This window comes from Chrysochloris asiatica, unplaced genomic scaffold, assembly GCF_000296735.1.
Source record: "Chrysochloris asiatica unplaced genomic scaffold, ChrAsi1.0 scaffold00003, whole genome shotgun sequence".
NCBI lineage: Eukaryota > Metazoa > Chordata > Mammalia > Afrosoricida > Chrysochloridae > Chrysochloris > Chrysochloris asiatica.
Genome location: NW_006408521.1, coordinates 17,848,631 through 17,872,479, shown reverse-complemented (window position 1 = coordinate 17,872,479; position 23,849 = coordinate 17,848,631). Strand labels below are relative to the sequence as shown.

Sequence of the window (23,849 nt, the reverse complement as noted above, 5' to 3'; positions counted from 1 at the left end):
AGACATTTTGTAGCAAAAGGAGGGGAGTGGTTGACTTTGCAGTCCAGGAGTGGAGGTCCCTGGGACCATCAAAGGAGAAGAGTGGAGTGTGGGATCCTACCCAGAGAAACATTGATGCCAGAGACTGAGGCAGAGACGATGACATGGAGAGTTGGAGCAGCTGAGGACTCCAGACCCAGAGAGGGAGAGGGACTGTGTACTGACGACAGAGGGGCAAGCTTGCAGGGTATACCCTTTGGTTGTTTGATGATGCATGGAGGGGATTGTAACCATGGCAGTGAAACGATACACGATAGGATGAATGTATAATTAATGTTCTCCCATGTAAACTATCACATAATTCACAATAAAACATTAAAAAAAAATAAAAATGGAGGGTCAGTGAAAAAGAGGATGACCCCTAACTAGATGGATTGGTACAGTGGCAACAGAAATAGACTCAAGCGGAACACAGTTTTGAAGATGGTGCACAAGTGAGCAGTGTTTCCTTCTGTCATGCGTAAGGTTGATACAAGTCGGAACCAACTCGACACCCCTTGACAACAACAGTACCAAGAGCAAGTCACTGCTCTAGGACTTCCTTGTTGTTAAGTGCCATCGAGGGTTTCCAAGAGCTGCTGGCAGGTTTGAACTGTCAACCTTGTGGTTGGCAGTCCAGTGCTTATCCTACAGTGCCACACCAGGTCTCCATCGTCTGTATAAGTCCCATAAAATGATTGGGTGGGACTACAAGCAAGGTGCTTGTGGCCCTCATTTCCTTAGGTAAGTTCATCAAGTTTTATATTCTTAACAAATTACTTTTTGGAATTTCCAAAAAACTGCAAGTAAATTGAACACTTTTTTAAAAACCAAATAAAATACTGACTGTATTAATTTGTTTTCTCTTTTGAAACCTTCTAGGAGGATGGTTTGTTTATCAGCAAAGGAATGAAATTCATAATAATTGTGGCATCGAGATATATTACCAAACAGACATGCAGAGCACCGCAGAGAACATGTTTTTGGAGCTCTTCTGTCAGATCATCTCTGAACCTTGCTTCAACACCCTGCGTACCAAGGAGCAGCTGGGTGAGAGGAAAGCAGGAGTGACAGGATACCGTAGAGACTGATAAATAATCATTGTCCTCAGGAACCATTTTCCATCTGTAGAATCACCTAGCACTGTGCTCAGGCATGCTCCATTCAGAAAGACTTGTGAGAACCTTATTAATGGGACCCACTTCTAAAAGATAAGCAGCAGTCAATATTTGATAGATATTAAAGCAATTCTTAATGAAATGACACTATTTATATCGCATTGTTGTTGTTGTTGTTGTTAAGTGCCATCGAGTCGGGTCCGACCCATAGCGACCCTGTACAGGGTTTCCGAGGGTGTAAATCTTTACGGGAGTAGAAAGCCTCATCTTTCTCCCGCGGAGCGACTGGTAGTTTCGAACTGCTGACCTTAAGGTTCGCAGCCCGATTCGTAACCACTACGCTACCAGAGCTCCTTTTTATCGCATACATGTCAAAAAAGAGGTTATTTTTGGGAGAAGGATGCAGTGTTATGGGTGACCAAGTGGGAAACAGATTAAATATCAACTAGCCGGAGAAACTGAAGTGCACAAATTGAATTCCCTGAAGGTAATTTTTACCTTACTCGTCTTTGTATCCCAAGTCTGGGACACATGGACGTATGAGGAAATGAATGTTTCAGACAGAGTTTTGTTGTTGTTGTTGTGAAGTGCTGTCGAGTCGGTTCCGACCCATAGCGACCCTGTATAGGGTTTTCGTGGAGCAGCTGGTGAACTTGAACCGCCAACCTTGCAGTTCAAATGGCTTTGTAGTCTAGCGCATTAACCCACAGCACACAGACAGAGTTTTAGACACTATTAAAATCTCAGAGATCCTGGCAGATTTGATCAGTGAGAAAAGGAATCCTAGTAATGACTGGGTAAAGCTAGTGAGAAAAGATTTTGGTGAGTCTCTCCAAGTACCATTTATTTTTTGAATGACTACCATGTTAGTGGTGTGATGGCAGTGTGGTGCTGTAGGATAATTAAGTGCTGGACCACAAGGTTGGTTTGATCTGCAAGGTCAGCAATTCAAAACCCGCCAGCTGCTTCTTAGAAACCACATTCAGGGTCGCTGTGAACTGACTTGATAATACTTAATAATAACAACAATAACCATGTTAGGTGTTAGTAAGTTATGGATGGTCCTTCCCCTCAAGAAGCTACCAGAAGGCAGACCTGTAAGAGCATAATTAATTACAGTACACTGTGACAAATACTACTGTATGCTACTTCCACTTGCTGGCTAGTCAGTTCTGATTCACGATGACCCTGTGTGTGCACAGTAGGGTTGTTAGGACTGATAAGGAAATACATCACCAGACCTTTGTTTCAAGGCATCCCCGGGTGGACTCAACCCTCCAGCCTATTTTAGTTAACCATTTGCACCACCCAGAAGCTCTAGATTCTCCTTTAAGAGTATTCCAAGTGTGAAGGCTACACTGATGCTAATGACTTACTCATCCTGGAGCACGAGAGACTTCAGGCCCTAGCTAAGTTTTGAAGGATGAGTAGAAATTATTCAAGAGGAAAGTAGGGAGAAACAAGAGAGTAATGCATTTTGAGGCACAGAGGAGTCTCTGGGGCCTAAGTTGGTAGGCATCAGTGTTTGAAGCCATCCTATAGACTGATGTAGAACATTTGTTGGTGACCAGAGTGCTGCTCTAATGTGATTTAACCAGAAGAGGACAGGGTTGGAGTAGAGGATCTGGGCTTAAGGTGGTACCGGTGGCTTACTACACCTTTTGATACATGCATGGAATCCTGGTATAGAGCTGTAGGATCAACACTGGACTGCAAATCTCAAGGTTGTGGTTCAGAACCACCAGCCACTCCTTGGAAACCCTATACAGGGTCACTATGAGTCAGAACTGACTCAGTGACACTTTACAAACAACTATAACATGGATGAAATAGGCAAAAAAGAATTTGGAAAGAAAGACAGCTCCATTGTTGCTGTGCTAAACCTACTTTTGACTCTCCAATTCACAGTTAAAGGCTAGATTTGGGGCATCTTCCCCTGTATTGTCGGATCTGTAAGAGAAGATGACCTAACTGCTCAGAGTGCTTGTGTAGAGGGAGAAGAGACGTGGGAACCAGAGATAACACAGCTGTCAGAGATGGTGGTTTAAATCAGAGCAGCCACGAGCTCAGTTAGAAAAGGGGCTGAAGGGAAGTGGTCATGGGCTCAGAAGATGACCGTGGTGGTATACCTTAGATTAATGTGGTCTTTGGAAAGATGTAGTCTAAACAGAATGGATTATCTGACAAGAAGTATAATAATATAACCAAGTTCACATAAGGAACTAAGATGTGAAAAGATAAGAAACAGAAGACAATGGTTGTTGTTGCTAAGAGTCGAGTCTGACTCATAGCAACCCTGTCTGGCAGGGGTGGGGAACATCCTTTAGTCTTGCCCTGCTAAGGCAACCACAATTCCAGCCATCACGATGTTGTTATTGTTGTTAAGTGTCAGCAAGTCGGTTCCAACTCATAGCAACCCTGTATAGGGTCTCCAAGGGGCAGCTGGTGGGTTTGAACTGCCGACCTTGTGGATCCATGCCAGTGCTGATCCTACAGTGCCAATCAGGAGTCCACATTGTTGTTGCTAAGTGCCATTGAGTCAGTTCCTACCCATAGCGACCCTGTATAGGATTTCCAAGAAGCGACTGGTCAACTTGAACCTCCAACCTTGTGGTTCAAACTGACTTTGCAGTTCAGCACATTAACCCACAGCACTACACCAGGACTCCACATTAGGGGTGACTTCATTAAATGTTCGACTAAATATAGTAGGCAAATTTTAAAGTTGATGATTTCGTGTGGTTCACAAATGATGTTATAAATTTTGGCAGAAAAAAGGTTTCCCACCTCTGCTGTATAGGGTTTCTCAGGAGTGATTGGTGGCTTTGAACTGCTGACCCTTTGTTTAGCAGTTTATTGCCTATCTAACAGCACCACAGCAGGACCCCACAATTCGTAGGGGATGAAAATTAGTCAAGCATGTCATAGAGACAGGAATAATTTTAGCAGAGGTTGAAGGGTTGAAGAGGTTGAAGTAGCAGAGAGTGAGGAGTTATGGGATGTGCATTTGAATAAAGAATTGGTTTGTTTTGGTGGATTTTTGTTTTTAAAAAGAAAATTATCTCAACTTCCTACTCGTCAGAGAATGTATTTGCTATGTCCTTAAGAACTGAGATTATATATCGTAATTGCTAATATTCAGAAGTGAATAATACAAGGTCTAATAGAGCCTTGGTGGCACTGTGGGTTAGGCAGTTCACCATTAACCATAATTCAGCAGTTCAGACCCACTAGCCTGCTCAAGGGAGGAAGATGAGGCTGTCTGATCCCATAAAGATTTAGTCTTGGAAAGCCTGTAAAGGATCTGTGTGGGTCGGAATTGACTCTGTGGCAGTGAGGTTGCTTTTTTGTTAAAGTAGATTTTATTTACTCTGACATAATAGCTTTTGAAAAGTTAGATTTGACCTGAGATCAATGCCAAGGCACTGACTGGTTGGTGTTTGTGTTTCAGGCTATATTGTCTTCAGCGGACCACGTCGAGCCAATGGCATACAGGGCTTGCGATTCATCATCCAATCTGAAAAGCCACCTCACTACCTAGAAAGCAGAGTGGAAGCTTTCTTAATTACCATGGAAAAAGCCATAGAAAACATGACAGAAGAGGCCTTCCAAAAACACATTCAAGCGTTAGCAATTTGCCGACTAGACAAACCAAAGAAACTGTCTGCAGAATGTGCTAAATACTGGGGAGAAATCATCTCCCAGCAATACAATTTTGATAGAGGTGAGGTAATATTAGGACACCAGCGTTTATGTTATATAACTAACATTGGAATTCATTGAGACCATTTTATAAAAGTCCATTCATTTTGTATGTATTGGTGTTTTGTTTTGTAACTTTTATTGTGAATTGAGTGAAACTTTACAGAGCAAATCAGCTTTCCATTCAGCAATTCATACACATTTTGTTTCATATACTTGATTGTAATCCCACTTCCTCCCTGTTTCCTGTTTCCATTCCTTCTTTCCTAACCCTTCCCGCATTCTCAACTTTGTCCTTGGGTAAATACTACTCTTTTGGTCTCAAACAGTTGATTGTTTTAAGGAGTGTGTTCCTCCCTAATGTTATTGTTTGATTTAAATGCCAGTCAGTGTGGTTAGGTTGAAAATTAAACCTCAGAAGTGTGTTCAGTTCTAGACGTTAAGGCTGACTAAGGGCCCCAATCGAGGGCTTTCCACCAGTCATTATATTGGTCATGTTTTATTACTGATTTGGGCTTGGGAGATAACATTTCTAAGAACCTTTAGTTAGTATGACAACAATTTCCTATTGGAAACTTGATCAGTTTTCTTTTCTTCAACTAGAGCTGGATTCATCTATGTATCACAATAATGTACTAATCATCTATTTGAACACAGATATTTAGCTATCTGTTTTCCATAACACTAAAAAATTGTAAAATTCACAGATTGAACTTATCTGAGGCAAGTGCTACCATGGAGGTCTGGAAGTTCAAACAGTTGCCTCTAAGGATCTCCACAGACAGGTCACTGCTTTTAGATTAGGAAGAGCTGTGCTTCCCAATGTCTTCTGCCTTAGCTGCTGTTTGACAGTGGAGTGCACTAAGCTACCCTACAAGTTAGAATGTGTTCTCATTCTGATACCAAGAAGCTAGAGAGTTGAGCCACGTCACCTTTTTGAGGCCTCCATTCCCTCACCTGTAATTTTTGTAGCAATTGGATTTGCTATTAATAATTGTTAAGTGCTGTGGAGTCGGTTTCAACTCATAGCGACCCTATATAGGATTTCCAAGGCTTAAAATGTTTTGCAGAAGCAGAAAGCCTCATCTTTCTCTCATGGAGCAGCTGGTGGTTTCAGATCACTGACCCGTGGTTCACCATCCAGTGCTTATCCTATGGAGCTCCACTGCACTCCCAATAATAATGTTGTTGTTAAGTACCGTGGAGTCGGTTCCGACTCATAGTGACCCTACACAGGGTTTTCGAGGCTGTGAATCTTTACAGGAGCAGAAAGCCTCATCTTTCTCCCACGGAACCACTGGTAGTTTTGAACTGCCGACCTTGAGGTTAGCAGCCCGATTCGTAACCACTACATAGTACCTATCATTTATCAAGGACTCCTGGAGTGGTACTGTAGCATCAGCACTGGACTCAAACCACAAGGTCAGCGGTTCAAACCCCCCAGCTGCTCCTCAGAAACCCTATACAGGGTTGTGATTAGTCAGTACCGACTTGATGGCACTTAACAACAACAACTGTTTATTGAGGCATCATATCACTGGACTTCAAACCATAAGGTAAGCGATTTGGTTTGAGCCCACCAGGCTTTCTGCTTCTGCAAAATATCTGAAGCCTTGATAACCCCATACAGGGTCACTATGAGTCAAAACTGACTCCACAGCACGTAACAACCTCCACCACCATTTATTGAACACGTGCCATGTGCCTTGAATCAGTTTTATCAGTTACATTTCCTTTAGTTCTTGCTACAGCTCCGGTAAATCCAGATAAGAAAATTGAGGCTTAGGAAAATGAAAGCCACTAACCCGTGACCTAACAGCTCACATGCAGAGAGTCAGGCTAGGAACTCAATCCCGGCTCTCTGGCTCCAGAGCCTACGCTCTTAACCACTCCACTAGAGCCTCTTAACTAATACATGAAGTTGATCCCCTCGCTACTTATCATCCAGGAGCAGATGACCACGTAAAAAGATGGACTCTTGAAAATCTTGGAGTGAAGCGTATTATGTTTTAGTATGTTCTGAGCTACTTCAAATGGAAATATTGGTAAAATACTGTATGGTTACTTTTTCAGATAATACAGAAGTTGCATATTTAAAGACACTGACTAAGGAAGATATTATCAAATTCTACAAGGTAAGTTGAATTCATATATTTAGATATTAACCAATGTGTGCCTCTGTCTTGGATTGCTACTTTGAAACCCATCCAGGCTTGATTTATAAAGGGATTTTTATGGATGTAAGTATGTTTCACACAGCACATATTACTGTTAGAAAAGATGCATACAATTCATATTTCAACCAGTACTGTTTTCCTTTCCCTCTGAACCAAGTAGTAGGATGGCCCTTCCTGGCTTCTACATTAATCGCTTTACTCTCTCCTTTGTTTTGTTACTCCTCCTCCCCACTCCCCCCACAAAAAGCATGACCGAACTTGTGTGGTGGGGAGGAGCAAAGAAAAAAATGGAACTCAGTAATCAGATGTTTTTCCAAATTCTGACCACTCCGAATTGTTTTCATTTATTTAGGTACCACTGTGGGTGCTATTTTAAATAAATGATCACTTACCTTTGAACTGCATCCAGAGAGCTCTTGTGAGCTTTAAACACCTGTGCTCACTGAGAAAATTTACCAAGAGAAAAGGAGAAGCCCAAATAGCTGAATTTTTCCCTACCTATAACAATGTTCGGGTAGCGCAGTGGTTATGAATCGGGCTGCGAATCGGGCTTTCTGCTCCCGTAAAGATTTACAGCCTCGGAAACCCTGTTCAGGGTCGCTATGGGTCGGAACTGACTCGATAGCACTTAACAACAACAACAATATAACAATGTCCTAAGGTGAATAGCAAAATATTCGTTCATTAGATGTACAAGGCGCCCTGGTGGTAGTGTGGGTTAGGCGTTGGGCTACTGACCACAGTGTGGTACTTCAAACCCTCCAGCCACTCCACAGGAGAATGATGAGGCTGTCAGTTGTACTTATTTAAAGTATTATGTATGTTTATAATACACTGCAGCCCTAGTGCAAAATACTTCTGTACCTATATTTTAGGACAAATAGCAACATTATATTCTGATTACCAGGTTGTTGTTAAAGAGCTGTCGAGTCGATGCCGAGTCATAGTAACCCTGTATAAAGTTTCCAAGGAGCAGATGGTGAGCCACCGACCATGTGCTTCAAACCGACCTTGCAGTTCAGCAAGTTAACACCAGGTGCCTTAGAATTTATCTTAATGTTGTAGCCACTTCTCCTGATTCATACATATAATTTATTCTCTGCCATGTCTACGATCAGGAACTGAGCCTGTCCTTTGGAGAAATACCTACTTTACAGCATTATTCTCCAGGGATATAGCTTCCAGTACAAGGATTCAGTGCTTGCAGGTTTCAATAGAATAATTTTTGTGAAATTAGTTGTACAGTGAAGCCTAACACATTTTCTCCTGTGTAAGGATTTCTCACACTGCTGGTGCTGTGTGGAGTAAAAGAAAAAATAAACCATCCCTGGCTGAAGGTGCTGATAGTTTTCTAGGGGAAAACTGATCTTGACCTCTCCCGAGTTACTAACAACTTCACCCCTCTGCCCCTGCATCCTCTGCAAAGCTGTAAGACTTGTTTTCTGTGTACATAACTAGTATTCATATAGTCAGTAGCATCCCAACAATAAGAAAAGACACACAACTAGCACTATAGTTTCAGAATTCAGCAGCAGAAGACACCATGTTAATATACCTTTTCTACAGTCAGATTTGGGCTATTTCAGCTATAGAAAGGGATGGCTGGACACGTTTTCTTTACTTCGTGTCTTCCTTTTCATTATGTAGAGGAAGATGAGAGGCTCATCCAAACCACTCTTGTTCTTTTGTAGTAAGAAGCCTTATGCACATACACGAGGGGGCTTCAAAGAGTTCTTGGAAAAATAGAATTAAAAGGTAACAGAATTTTAAAAAAAGATAACAGAAAACAAAACAAAAAGAAAAAAACGGAATTTTCCCACAAATTTTTGAAGCCCCTGTGTGTGTGTGTGTGTGCTTTGTGTGTATAGACATACACACACGTGACCTGAAATATGATTCCCAAGTAGGCTTTGTGCTTATGAAGAGAGAGCTGCGATAGGACAGTAAGAGACAGAGTTAGGTACACAGCAGTGCTCTAGGACGCATTTACTCTTCCTTTGAGCTGCCCTTCTCTCTCAGTCCCCTTACCTCTGTGACAGCCGTGGTGCCCGTATGGCCTCTGTAAACAGGTCTGGGATTCAACCCCACCACCCACTGGCTAGTTCTGTGACCTGACCAAAGTACTAAAATCTCTGAGCCTCAAGTTTCCTTATTTACAAAAGAGATGAATTGGGGAGGTTTCTGGGGTCCGGATAAGCGGAGGCACTCTGCCAGAGTCTCTGGTGGAGGCACCAAAAAACCAGAAAAAAACGCATTTCCAGGACAGTCCCAGAGCTTTAAATTCTCCGCTAGGGGGCGACCGAAACTATTAGCCCTTGCTGTTCATAGCAACCCTGTATAGGGTTTCCGAGCTCTCCAGTCACTCCTTGGAAACCCTATGACATGGTCGCTGTGGGTCCAAACCGACTTGACAGCACTTAACAACAACAAGGAGAAATAGTTTCGGTTGCCCACCAGTGGAGAAATATGACTGGGGCGAGAAGAAATGTGGCAATTTCTGAATCAATCGGGATTCTGCCTTGGGCCCGCAGTCTTAGCAGAGGACAGAGAGCATAGACACAGCCAGCCTGCTACGCACAAAAAAGAGGTGTGGCTTTTTTTTCCCCCTTTTTTTCTTCCTCTCGTATGTTCTCCCGTGTCATACCCTCTCTGCCCAGCTCGGGTGTCTTCACACATGTGGGAAAGCACCCCAAAAAGGGGCCAGTGTTGCACCATAGGGTATGATTTTCCCATGGTGCAAAGAGGAAGGAGCTGAAAGCCCCAGTTGACTCCAGAGGCTAATCCTCTGGCAAGTTTTTATGATGTCTGAATTTGGGATTTAGCCCTGAAATTGGCTCTCTTACTTGGGCAGGAGCCTTTCTTCCTGCCTTATCTAACAAGGAACAGCAGGTCTGGCCATAACAGTCAAGCTGTATTTGCACTCTATAGAATCCCAGTATAAAAGGCAAGAGCCAGCATCAACTACTGTATACAAGGGCACAGTCATTTTGAGAAGTCCGCTGTGCATACGCTCATACCTCACTGATCTTCAGAGAGAAAAGTGTGAACAATCTTTCTTCCATTCATTTCTCATTTCTCTGTCTGCACACCTCCACGTTGGTGACTAGAGGGGGGCCTGAGTGAGTGGACACCCCCACCCACCCTTGGAGGTTTCTACTGTGCATGCACACTGACCTACACAGCAAAGGCTACTGGACAAGTTTGCTATGATTTTGTTTTGTTTGTTTTTTATTTGTTTTTGTTTTTGCTTTTACTTTTGCTCTGTTTTTCGTCTTTAAGTAAGTCCTAATTTTTTTCTGGGGGTGGGGGCTTTCTCTCCCTGCATTATCCAAGGAGAGACAGCAATGGCGATCATATAGTCAAGCTTACAAGCATACCCTATAGTATCCTGTCATCCAGACAGAAGCCAGTACCAGCTGCTACACATTACATGGATAGCTAACACTTGCTAAGATTACTCATAGTTAGTGAAAAGGGAAGCCTATTTCCAGATCACATCCACCAGGAGGCACTGAGTAAGCTTAATAATACAGCAACATACTGCCTGAGAAGGAATTCAGGAGAATGATACTGAGGCCCATCCAAAAGAGATTGTGTTGTTGTTGTTGTTATGTGCCATGGAGTTGGTTCTGAATCATAGCAACCCAGGGTTTCCAAGGATGTGAATCTTTATGAGAGCAGAAAGCCTCATCTTTCTCCCGCGGAACAGCTGATAGTTTCGAACTGCTGACCTTGAGGTTCGCAGCCCAATTCGTAACCACTATGCTAGCAGAGCTCCTTAATTGAACCGAGGTATGTAAAGTGATTGGCAGTCAACAGAGTTTAACAAGTAGTCTCTGTAGTTATGTCTTCATTAGTGAGACCTAGCTCCAGGGTTTTAGTGCTTTCAATCATAATGTTTCCCTCCTCGGTGTCATAACATAATTTTTCATTGTGTTTATTTATAATTTAAGACTGCTTCATTTTGTGATGAATCTGTTCTCTATTGCCAACAAAAGAAGCCTACCATATTCAACTTTCTTAAGGTTTTTTTGTTTTGTTTTTTCTTTAAGGTTTTTAAATTATTCATCTGAAGGCATTATAATTTACAGGTGTTCAAAAAGCATGGTGCCCTAATATAATCTTCTGTAATGTTTTCAGAAGGATTGAAGATTTTTTTTTCTTCCACAATTCTGTTGTTTATTGGAAATACAATTTGTACATGATTGTTGAATTTGTGAAACTCGCAATTATAAAACTTAATCATTCTTGTCTTTAAAAATGAGAGCTACTCATTTTTATTTCAGCTACACGTAGAATACCCTTCCCTAACTGTGTTCCATCTTATGCTCATGTTATGCAAGATGTCAATAAGAGCATTTAGAAAAAAGGGCTTCAGGAGTAGACTCCGCTCCGGTACCATCCTTGGAGAATCACAGAGATGTTAGCCTTTTTAAAATTCTAAATCTTTCTGATTAACAAAATGTTTCCTAAGTTGATTTCACCATGGACCCATTTTGCACAGAATACATTTAAGTATCTCCCAAAGCTATAGTGTTCCTTTAGGACAGTTTTCAAGAAGATGCAGTATTTTTTAGAGAAATGGGGATTGTCCAAAATTAGCCAAGAAATGGAGAGTGGCCTGAAGCTGAAGAGGGTGGTTCACTCTCTACTGAAGCTAACAAGGAAGACAGTGAAGATTTGAGAGATGCCATGCTCAGATTTGCTGGGCGTTTCTACACAGGACCAGGTTTATAAAAATTGTTCCATAAATAATTGTTAAGATGATTTGGCTTAACAGATGATCTGAAATTGTGATGGAGCTGTCTTTTGGAAAAAAATAGATAATAGCCATGCATTAAGGAAGAAACCAGAAGACATTTGCCAAAGGTTCCACCTACTACACTTAACACTCCTGCTTTCCAAGGGGAATCCCTCAGAACAGCAAGTGGACCTCTCTGTACCTGAGTGTCTGTCTCTAAAATAGGAATCACCATGATACTTTGCTGACAGAAAATTCAACAGGCTAAACATAGACGTATGCCTGACACAAGGCAGAACTCAGTGTTAGTTTCCTTTTTCTTTCTGTAGAAGAGAGAACACAGCTTCTAAGCTGCGACGAGTTGTGGCTGTGTTGTCTAGACGCTGAGGACTGTTCGATGCAGTCCTGCACATCACATCCCAATGAGTACTCGAGTAGTTTGTAGGCCCAGTGCACGCACTTGTTAGCCATAGGCGTTTGAGCAAATCACTTAATCTCCTTGCCTCTGTTTTGTCCTCTGTAAAATGGGGTTCAGAGTGAAATAATGTAAGAATGTTTTCTCTATCTAACTATGTGATAATAGATTCTTCATTCATAAGACAGCACCTCATATTAAGTTCCACTGAGTTCCTTAGTGGGAGAAAAAGGGTGACCTTGATGTTCTTTCTGCCTAGGAAATGCTGGCACTAGATGCCCCAAGGAGACATAAGGTGTCTGTCCATGTTCTTGCCAGGGAAATGGATTCTTGTAAGTATTGGATATTGACTTGTTTAAATGTATTTTTAATCATGTGTTGGGCCCTAGGATGGCTGTCCCTTGCCATTGCCACATGCCCATAGGGTACAAGAAAGTGAAGGGGTGGAATAGGGGTGTGTTCCATCAAAGCTAAAGAAAGGGGACTGGAGCCATTAGGGAGTGAAGGAGAGAGCCAGCAGCAGCTGATGCAATCCAGGCTGGCCACTGCTTCACACCAAAACCGAGTGCTGCTGAGACTGCAAGGAACCACTGCATGTGGAAAGGAGGAGCAAGCAGTAGCTCACCTTTTTTTCCTATCTCTTACCTGTTACTGGCCAAAATTTGCCCGATGTCAATACCTGCCAGTGGCCAGAGCCTTAGGATCCAGTCAGTTTAGACCTGGACACTGAAGCTCCTACAGCCAAGACTTCATAACCACAGGGACACTGTGATGGAGTCAGGAAGCGGTCGTGTACTTTGGGGCTTGCAGCATGTAGGAACTGTCTTTAAATGAAGTAGGACTGGTTTGTGTATTGTTGAAAATCATGCTGATATGCTAGTATCCCCAAGGGCAAAACACTAAACCTCTCATGTTCTTACAGGTCCTGTTGTTGGAGAGTTCCCATGTCAAAATGATGTAAATTTGGCACAAGCCCCAGCCTTGCCACAAGTAAGAAATGTCAATGTTAGATTGCAGAGTTAGAGGACTTCCTACTTAGAAGGAGGCTGTTCTTCAAGACACATTGTTGTTGTTGTTATGTGCCGTGGAGTCGGTTCCGACTCATAGCAATCCTGTACAGGGTTTCTGAGGCTGTAAATCTTTATGGGAGCAGAAAGCCTTTTCTTTCTCCTGTGGAACAGCTGCTAGTTTTGAACTGCTGACCTAGCAGTTCGCAGCCCGATCCGTAACCACTACGCTACCAGAGCTCCTTCAAGATACATAGGACATAGAAATTTCAGGCCACTAGGTGTTCAAACTTCTACTTTGGGCCTCCCTTGAAGGCCCAGTCGACAAGTGTGTGTTCGTTTTGACAGTTCCCGGTGGCTTGTGCTTTTCCCTTATCGGCTTCAGAGAGACTTGTCCTCATGTGCCTTGGCTTCTTGGTTAAACAACTGAGTTACAATGCAGTGAGTTGTCTGCAACCATATTGGTCCCAGCCTTGAGTATTACAGTGAGCCTTCTCAGCCCCTTCCAAAGGGCCAGAGTATTGTAATCATCAAGAAAGGTTGTCACTGAGCTAGAGGAGGAGCAATCTATCAGGATAACCGGCCCTTGCTGGATAGGGTCATCCACTTCTGCCCAGAGTAACACCAAAAGTCCTTCTGGCCTGGTGTCCCATTGTGGACACACATAGGTTTACCTAGACCTGTCCTCGAGCCCTACTGGTCTACAAAGAAAGGACAGCAAATGAGAATCTAGGAGGTACAAGCTAGTGTATATGCAGACAGAAAAAAAATGTTCTGCCTGCTTTTTAAATTAAATATACTAAGAGGCAACTTTTTTCTTTGCAGCCTGAAGTGATTCAAAACATGACTGAGTTCAAGCGTGGCTTACCACTATTTCCCCTTGTGAAACCACATATCAACTTCATGACTGCAAAACTCTGAAGATTCCCCATGGGTGACAATGCAAATGGATGCATTCCTGAGTCTTCCAGGGCCTAGGAAACCAATCTTGGCCACTTTAGTCGTTTCTTGAGCGACAAACAGAAAAAAAAAAGTCATTATGTAGAAATATTAAAAATCCAAAATAACTATATTACAGAATCTTGTAGATGTAGAATATTTTTTAAATACATGCCTCTTATTTAATTTTTTTTCTTTTCATTACTAAAAGAAATTGCCCTTACATAACCATGCTTAAGATGATGATGATGTGCCTGTAGACTCTTTTTATTCCCTATTCTGTAAAATAGTCACTTGTGAGAAAAAAAGTTAGGTTTTGTTTTTTGAGTTTTTTAAAAGCCTTTTAGGTTGACTGAGAAGGCTTGAAAACATTAGAAAGGTAATAATACCTTTTTAAAATTTGATTCTCATATTTGCTTTCTGTTTGATGAGTTCATGTACATCAGTGGAGAACATTGCATTTGGCAGATAATGAACAAAGCAACATAATCTTTTATTAGTGAAATTGCTGATTATATAGAAGGCCTGGTTTTAATCTTTTGTAAAATTTGAACATGTTTTATATATAAACTAGTAAAATGCTGGAAACCCCTAGAACATACTACATATTTAAAGTGCTAGACATACTTAACCTTATAGCAATTTTGCCCCAAATTGAGTTTCTCAGGATTGCCGTGGCTTGTTTGTTTCTGATTGGCACTCTTGTATTCATACTTGGTTTGTAGTGTTCCATCAGGTCCACACTTGCTCATTGACCTGTGCTGTATTTCTTTAACAAACAGGCTCACCCTTCAGGCCCTGCTGAGTGTGTGGCATGCTTCTCCAGCATCTTTCACAGCCACAAAATTGCAGTCAGTATGTCAACCAAAATATTTTGCCCCCTTAAGAATTAAAAAGGCACCAAGTACAAAGCCACCATGCTGGAGATATACAAAAATAAAATCTAAGATTCTTAAATATCGTGATTTCCAAAAGCACTCTGAAATCCCTTGTTGCTACCAGTCTGATCTTGCCTTAAGTGTTTGTTTGTTTTTAATATATAAATATAAACATACTGAGACCCATGATGACTACAGTGTACTTTAAAAAAAAAACTTTTTTCATGAGATTCTATTTTAGGTGAAACTGTTACTATATATAGATTTAGCAACTACTCTAAAATATTTACTATTAAAACTTGTTTCAAGAGAAATTGTGAATGTGAGAGCATTCAAACGTTCGTGGAAAAAATGTCATGATTTGTTTAGTTCCATTGTTCCACAAACTTGCTGGAGCCCCATCGCATGTGTCCACATGGAGGCGCTGTTGTCCACTAACTCAGGCAGAGGAGCGAATGGAACCCTCCAGTGACATTTACCTCCATCTGAATTGATGGGCCTGAGCTTCCTTCTGTAGAGTCGTATTTTTCTACATCTTAAGTTTTTACATCATTTTTCAAATATTCTAAATTTGGGGCAAGAATGAGAAGTCACAACTGCGGAGTCCGCTCTTGAAGGCACGGCTCCCTGTCTGCTGTCAGGTTACTGGTGCTGGAACCATCGTTTCACCCCTGCCCTCGGAGCCTCCGCGGAAGGAGCTTATCTGCAGCCCTCACCTCATCAGGCTGTATGCACTTACAGACTAAACTGCAAATCTACACGCCAGAAGTCTCAAGTTAGTCCTGACTATTGGAATCTCCCACTGTAAGAATAAGTAAAAAACTCACCTACCTTCTCTGTGGAAAAATTATGTGCTATTGAGAAATACAAGTTTTTGGGTTTTTTTAAATGGGTGAAATTTAATGGGGTCATTTTTATGCGAAAAGTACATGAGATCTGAAAGGCATCTTCCAGGAGCCTGTGATTAGGGTTGTGTGTGTTCCAGCATTTTCCCACCTCCAAATTAGATCTAGAGCTCCATTTGGATCACTCAGGCATACTAATGGATTCATTTACAAAGGGTCCAAGCTGCAGTCCAAGAGCAATAACAGACTACCCCAGGAACTGCTTTCAGTCAGTGCTCAGTAACTGAGATTGCTGAACTCACTTACTGTTACCTGTGACTTTGTTTTTCAAGTTTTCATTCTGATTGGTTGATGTGGAAAGAGAACATGTGACACAAGCAGTGTGGTGGAGTGCTTGGGTTATCCTGTTTACAATAAATCACCTGAACGTAACCTCTGGAGTTTCATTTGTATGATTTTTCCGTTTTACGTGAAGTAGTGCACTGACCAATCCTCAGGTCTCTCTAGTCGTCCCTCTTTGACCATGTTTCCTGTTTTCACTGCTTTAATGCAGGAAGTAGGTGTGGTGCTGTGGGCTAATGCACTGGACTGCAATGTCGTTTGAATCACAAGGTCGGTGGTTCAAGCTCATCAGCCGCTCCATGGAAACCCTCTACAGGGTCGCTATGAGTCAGAAGCAACTCAACAGCACTTAAAAACAACAGTGCAGAAAGTAGTGAATCCTGATCCTATTTTTTCCCTCGCAAGTATATTTGACTAACAGTGAGCTGGTCCAATTGGTGGCTCATTTTACACCGGATACACTGGATTTCCTGTAAACTAGAGGCTGAACTCCTGACTGTATGCATTTCAAAGATCCAGGACCTATCCGAATCCCAGCCGGCTCTGTTGCCAAATTTACATGTACATACAAAGGCTCTTGCATTGCTAAATAATTCTGAACAAGAAGAATAAAATGATCTTTCCTGTCTGCAAGGTTTATATAAAACTAGTAATCGAGACATTGTGATACTGCCCTAATGATAGACACATAGGGATCTGTGGAAGAGAATATTAAGTTCAGAACTAAAGCCACACACTGCACTGATTTCAGTTCATTTCTGACAGTGGACGAAAGGACAGCAAATGGGTCAAGAACAACTAAATATCCTTGTGGAGAAAAATCGAACCTTGACCCTTACCTAACATTACATGCAAAGTTAATAAACTATAATATAAAAGTTCAAGCTATACAATTTTTATAAGGAAGCATAAAATCCTTCCTAAGTTTGGTTGTTAACAAATTTCTTAGGATCCAAAAGAAATTAATCATCAAAATGGGTAAATTAAAATTTTTCCATTTTAAAATGTCTTCTTTTTAAAAGACATCGTTAAGGAAATAAAAAGGCAAGCCACTGTCTGGCAGGAAATATTTACATCAAACAGGATTAATATAGAAAAGTGTATATTAAAAACTCCTAACACTCTAATAAGAAAACAGCACAGTAAAAATCTGGTAAAAGAGTTGAATAGATGCTTCCCTAAAGAAGATACAAGCAATGGTCAATATGCATGTGAAAATACTTGAAGGTCTTTTCTTTATCATCAGGAAAATACAAATGAAAGCCTGGACAAAGCTAATGAAGAAGAAAAATCAGTGGCGGTTGCATGTCCACGGTAGTAGCAGCTGTTGTATCAGTCCTTCCTTGCCCTCACTAGCCCTCTGTTTCAAACATGATGTCTGTCTGCAGCAGTTGTTCCCTCTAGGATCCCTGGTGGGTGCTGTAGCATTAGCACTGGACTGTTAACTACAAGGTTAGCAGTTCAAAACCAATAGCTGCTCTGGGCAAGAAATGTGAAGTGGTGTGCTCCCATGAAGATTCACAGCACTTGGTTTTAACAGAGTGGCACTTTGGCGACAAGATAGATACTGTTCTTTGGCTGAAGATGAGAAACTAAGGCTTGCAACCTCCTTTTGAACTATAGTCATGCCCACTCACATATGTACTGTTTTCTTCCTCCAATCCTGATGGATACCATTTTTTTCTTTTTAAACTTTATTGTGAATTGAGTAAAGGTTTACAGAACAGACTTATCAGTCCCACATTCAACAAAACCATACACTTTGTGGCATTACATGCTTGCAGTCCCTTCAGTGTACTATCAGCTAACAGTGTATCCGTCTCTTCTCTTGAAATCTTGCACTCCTCCCTGTCTTCCACTCCTTTCATCTTTTCCCATGTCATCCTCCCTTTTGTATATTGCCTTCCCCATCGCCCAAGTTAACATGTGTCTATCTTACACCAGATAGAAGTGAACAATTTTCCCTTCCCTCCCACCCCTGGTAACCATCATAGAATGTTTCTTTTAGCAAGAAAACCTTTTCTTAACTTACAACAGTGCTATACCGTATTTGTCCTTGTGTGATTAATTTCACTCAGCATAGTGACTCCCAGGTTCATCTGTTACTGCAAATTCATCATTGTTCAATGTTTCATAGGATTCCATTGCATGTATGTACCACAGTTTGTTTAACCATTCTTATGTTAATGGGCATTTAGGATACCATTGATTTTTGTGGACTATAGTTTTAAGAAATGCTGCTCTTGGTCCAGGCTACCCAAAACTTGGTCAGTGGGTCAGCAGCATGGGCATCACCTTGAAACTGGCTAGAATGCAGACCCTTGAGCTCCCACCCAGGCTACTAGGTGAAGTTTGCCTTTTAACAAGATCTCCAGCTGATATCTATGTACACTCAAATATGAGGAGCACTGCCTGTTACATGTCGTTGATTACAACTCCCACTTCAAATGAAGAAAAACACAAGACCTGATTCTTGCAAAATTAAAAAAAAAAAAAAAAAAAATTTTTTTTTTTAATGAAGTGCATAGAAAAGTAACCAGCTGAGATTTCTGGCAAGATGGTAGATTAGGCAGACGCAAAACACAGACACCCTATACAACAAAGATACAAGAGACAAAATAAAAGACACAAATGAAAATTCTGTTACCCTTAACTTCAGAAGAAATGTTAGAGAAGTGGATGGAGTGTTTGCTGGGAAGAGAGACCAAGCAGGGACAACAGGAAAGGGAGGCTGACTGGTGAAGGGCTGGCCAGACGAAGCTAGACTACCTCGTGAGCAGCTTTGGCAGCGGGAGAGAGTCCTGGCAGAGCAGGTCTGCATGGGTGACAGAAAAGGTGCAGTTTTTTTTCTTTTTCCCCACATGTGTGGCCACTTCCCACCCTCATCCACCCCCAGCCCAGACCTTTCAGATCCGTGTGGTTGAGAGCCAAGCCACCATGAGGTAAGCTGCTTTGGTGTCTGGATTCAAATGGGCTCAGAGCCACCAAACCAGCATCTAACCAATAACCCTACTCCCAGTCCTTGTGGGCCTAACAGACACTGAAACCAGCTCTATCAAGAGCCCCCACAGACTACTTCCAGATTGATTGCCCTGAACTCCATCTAGGGCCCGGGACTCTGCGGTCACATGCTTTTCACAACCACCTCGTGAGCTCCTTGAATTGCAGGAGCCCCCAGAGATTTCTCCTCTCCAGGTCCAACAACTGCACTGGTTGTTTTTATAAATACAACAACCTCACAATGCCCCAGAAACAACAGACAATTTTAGCTCACACAAAGAGGCAAGAGAGAATGACTCAAATGACTAAGATGCAGAGCCAGAAAACGTAAGTTGAATGAACCCCAAACAGGATAGATCACAAAAGAAAATCACCAAGCCATCATAATCAAACTTTCTAAAATCAAAGACAAAGGAAGAATCCTGAGAGCAGCTCAGGAAAAATGAAAAGTTACCTACAAAGGAGAAGCAGTAATACTAAATTCTGATTTCTCAGCAGAAACCATGCAGGCAAGAAGGCAATGGAATGACATATACAAAACCCTGAAAGAAAAAGATTGCCAATCAAGAACCAATGCCCAGCAAACCTGTCCCTGAAATATGGCAAAATTAGGACCTTTCCTGATAAATAGAAATTGAATTAATTTATAATGGCCAGACCAACTTTGCAAAAAATGCTAAAAGGTATTTTTTAGACTGAAAACAAATAACAGTAGACAACCTGAGATTGCCATACATGACAACACCACCCAGAACTCAATCCAGATGTAAGAAGTATTTAAAGTAAAACAAACCTACAAGACTGAAATCAAGAACCAGAGATATCAATGTATAATGAAGTCAACTACAAAGCAAAAGGAAGTAGTAATGTAGATACAAAACTTCTAAATGGCAAGGGAATCGAGTAGATTTCAAGATAAAACAGACTTTTAACCAAGGAAAAAATTTACTAAATTATAGGGTAACCTCAAAAATAATATACCTACACATCAAATGGAGACCTGGTGTGTTACTACAGGATAATGTACTGGATTGCAAGGTCGATTTTAACCACAAGGTCAGTAGTTCAAATCCACCAGTTGCTCCTTAGAAACTCTATTCAGGGTCACTATGAGTCCATCCCAACTCAACAGCATTTAAAAACAATAACATCAAAATAAAAAAAGAAGAAAAAGATTTAGTAAACATTTATACAACAGAAATGAAAATGATAAGAAAACCCATAAACAAAATGAACTCAGCATAGAAAACTGTGGAACAAAGAACCCAGTAGCACCAAAAAGAAAAAGCCAGAAAATGACAGCAATCAACTCATATCTGTTGTAATATATTCAGAATTACACTGAATATAAATGGACCAGTCAAGAGGCATAGCAGAATGGATAAGAAAACAGGATCCTTTAATAAGCTGTGTACAAGAGACATATCAAAAAGATGAAGACAGCCTAAATGTCTATCAGCAGAAGAATGGTTAAACTTTGGTACATACACACAAAGGAATACTACAAAACTATGAAGAATAAGGAAGTATCTGAAACATCTCACCACCTGGGTGAATCTGAAGGACATTATGCTGAGTGAAATTAGTCAATCACAAAAGGACAAACATTGTATGAAACCAATGTTGTAAAAAGTTAAAAAAAAAAAGATTTTCTTGACAAAGAAACCATCTATGATTGTTACAGGGAGGGAGAATTACTCATTGGCTACAGGGTAGACACATGTTAACCTGGGTGACAGGGCAGGCGATATACAACCAGAGGGAGGTTGCCAGAGGAAAGATGACGGTATTGGGAGACACAGGGAGAAATGCAGTGGGTGGAGTGAATAGAGGTAAATGCTGTTAACTGTTGGTACATGGAGGGGATTGCAAACATGTAATGAAGAAAAGTATATGATTTGTTGAATGTAAAATTGATGATCTGTAAACCTTCACTCAATTCACAGTAAAAAAATTATTTTAAGTATACAACCCAAGGAATTACCACAAAATAATATTTAATAAGAACTAAGAGCAAGGAGTCCTGGCGTGGTGCTGTGGGTCAATGTGTCAGACTGCAAAGTCATTTGAACTACAAGGTCGGTGGTTCAAGTTCACCAGCTGTTCCTCGGAAACCCTATACAGGGTCGCTATGGGTCGGAATCGACGGCGCTCAGCAACAACCAGAGCAAGAAATAATACCTTTTTTCCCTCCATCTCAGTCACCATTGTTGTTGTTAAGTGCTGTTGAGTTGGTTCCGACCCATAATGACGCTATATAGGGTTTCCAAGGAGCAGCTGGTGAGCTTGAACCGCTGACTTCGCAGTTCAAACGGCTTTGCAGTCTGATGCATTGACCCACAGCACCACACCAGTCTCTCAGTCACCATATCTCCCTGTTAATAAAAGGTAATCCCTTCTACCAATATAGATTCGTTTTACCCGCTTTGAACATTATACAAATATTATGAAAATATATGCATCCTTTTTTGAAATTAGTCAATCATAAAAGGAAGAACTCCGTATAGGGTTTCCTAGAAGCAACTAGTGGGTTTCTGACTCACAGCGACTCTGTAAAGGGTTTCCGAGACTGTAAATCCTTATTGAAGAAGAAAGCCTCATCTTTCACCTGTGGAGCAGCTAGTAGATTTGAACTGCTAACCTTGTAATTAGCAACCCAAATTGTAACCCGCTACATTTATTTATTCATTCTACTGATAGATATGGATGAACCTTGGGTATATTGCACTAAGTGAAATAAGTAAGATATAAAAGTAGAAATACTGTACAATCCCACTTATAGGAAAAAAGGGGGCTTCCAAAAAGTTCTGAAAAATGGAAAGGAATTTTCTATGAGGTTTTGAAACTCCCTCATCTAGATAGATTAGTAGTTAGGAGGGACTTGGGGGGAGCCGTGAGATTGAGAGTTATGGACTGGGTACTGGATGTCTATTGTCGGTGATGAAAACGCTTGGGAAAGAAACAGTGACGGTTGCACAATACTGAATGACATTAATGCCACTGGACTGTACACTTGAAAATGGTTACACTCAGAACCTGGGGTCTATTCCAGAGCTAATTTAGTTGCCCTGGGTATTGGGATTGTTTACAAACTCTCTTGTTTGTTAAGTGCTGTTGAGTTGGTCTCAACACATAGCGCTTGAACCACTGACCTTGCAGTTCAAACGACTTTGCAGTCCAGCACATTAACCCACAGCAAGGTAAACCTAATGTACAGCCAGACTGACATTGCAATGATAAGACTGTCCATCAGATGGAGACGAAGCACTGCTCAGTGAGAAAGACTCCATTCAAAACCTTTCTCAGTCTGCATGTGTACTAAGTCCCATTCATGTGATAGACCTAGCAGGGCAAATGTATGGAAAGGCAGAAAAATTTTTTGGTACTATTGTTTGTCAACCAAAGAAATTCTTGTAATCATTGGGGGAAATTCCAGGAACTAAGTAAAAATATATAACTAAAAGTACCTATTTACCAAATTATCTGAATTAACATCTAGAAATATTCTCAATCCTTTTAATAATTCACTTTGCTAAAGAGTAAAAGCATATGGTGGCAGTGATTATGTGCCGAGGACTCGGTCCCAATTCATAGTTGGGACCCTGCATAGGTCCTGACTCATAGTTAGAAACCCTGCATAGGGTTTCTGAGGCTGTAAATCTTTACAGGAGCAGAAAGCCACATCTTTCTCCCATGTAACCCCCTAATGACTTTCTCCACGTAACAACTGGTAGTTTCAAACTGCTGATCTTGAGATTAGCAGCGTAACTCATAACCACTACGCTACCAGAACTCTTTAGTATAGCATTTAGACAGGCTTATAAGGTGAACCATAACACCAGGAGGAATACACTCCAGACAACAGTGAACCATAGGAGAACAAAAGGGCAACACTGACCCAGGGTCAAAGCTCAGCAGGAAGGAAGGGATAGGAAAGCAGGTCTGTGATAAACAAGGAGGAAGTGGGAGAGTGCTTTTACATTTTTCATTTACTCTTGAGGGGATTGTAATTAATGTCAAAGAAACAAAACGTATGAATTGGATGGAAAACCAACTTGCTCTGTAAACATAATCACAATACAAAGTTGAAAAAAATTCATTTAAGGAGGCTTCAAAAAGTTTATGGGAAAATGGAACTTAAAAGATAATGTATTTTTTCCACAAACTATTTGAAGCCCTCTTGTACACTGATGTTAAGAGATTAAAATCTTTTTAAGAGAGAGAATGCTTTTCACTAGGAGCTTGTAGCACAGCGGTTAAGTGCTTGGCCTGCCAACTGCAATGTTGGCGTGCACATGAGCGACACATGGCAGCTGGCTTCACAAACATTGGGTCTTAGAAATCCTACTGGGTGGTTCTACTCTATTCCGTAGGGTCACTATGAGTTTAGATCAACTAGATGTGGTGAAGGATAAGCACTGGACTGTTAACAACAAGGATGGCCATTGAAACCCACCAGCTGCTTCTCAAAAATGGGTTGCTATGAGTGAGAATTGACTCGACACGGCACTTAACAGCAATACATGGCAAAGGGTTTGGTTTCTGAGATTTCAATATTATTCATATATCATATTACACTAAGCAAATCTGCTGCACAAGACCTCTTTAAAGTGTTCAAGAGGGAAGACAAAACTTTGAGAACTAAGGTGTGCCTAACCCAAACCATG

At 41.2% G+C, this 23,849-nt stretch overlaps 1 protein-coding gene across 1 annotated transcript in view; it reads left to right on the top strand.

Annotated features, from left to right (window-relative positions):
• IDE (insulin-degrading enzyme) overlaps positions 1-14,430 on the top strand; it is a 152,585-nt gene extending 138,155 nt beyond the window's left edge. The window contains exons 20-25 of the mRNA XM_006831141.1: positions 901-1,068; positions 4,588-4,860; positions 6,912-6,973; positions 12,431-12,503; positions 13,094-13,161; positions 14,004-14,430. Of these exons, the coding sequence (XP_006831204.1) occupies positions 901-1,068; positions 4,588-4,860; positions 6,912-6,973; positions 12,431-12,503; positions 13,094-13,161; positions 14,004-14,099 (740 nt within the window). The 3' untranslated portion in view covers positions 14,100-14,430. The remainder of the gene's footprint in view (positions 1-900; positions 1,069-4,587; positions 4,861-6,911; positions 6,974-12,430; positions 12,504-13,093; positions 13,162-14,003) is intronic.
• The last annotated feature ends 9,419 nt before the right edge of the window (positions 14,431-23,849 follow it).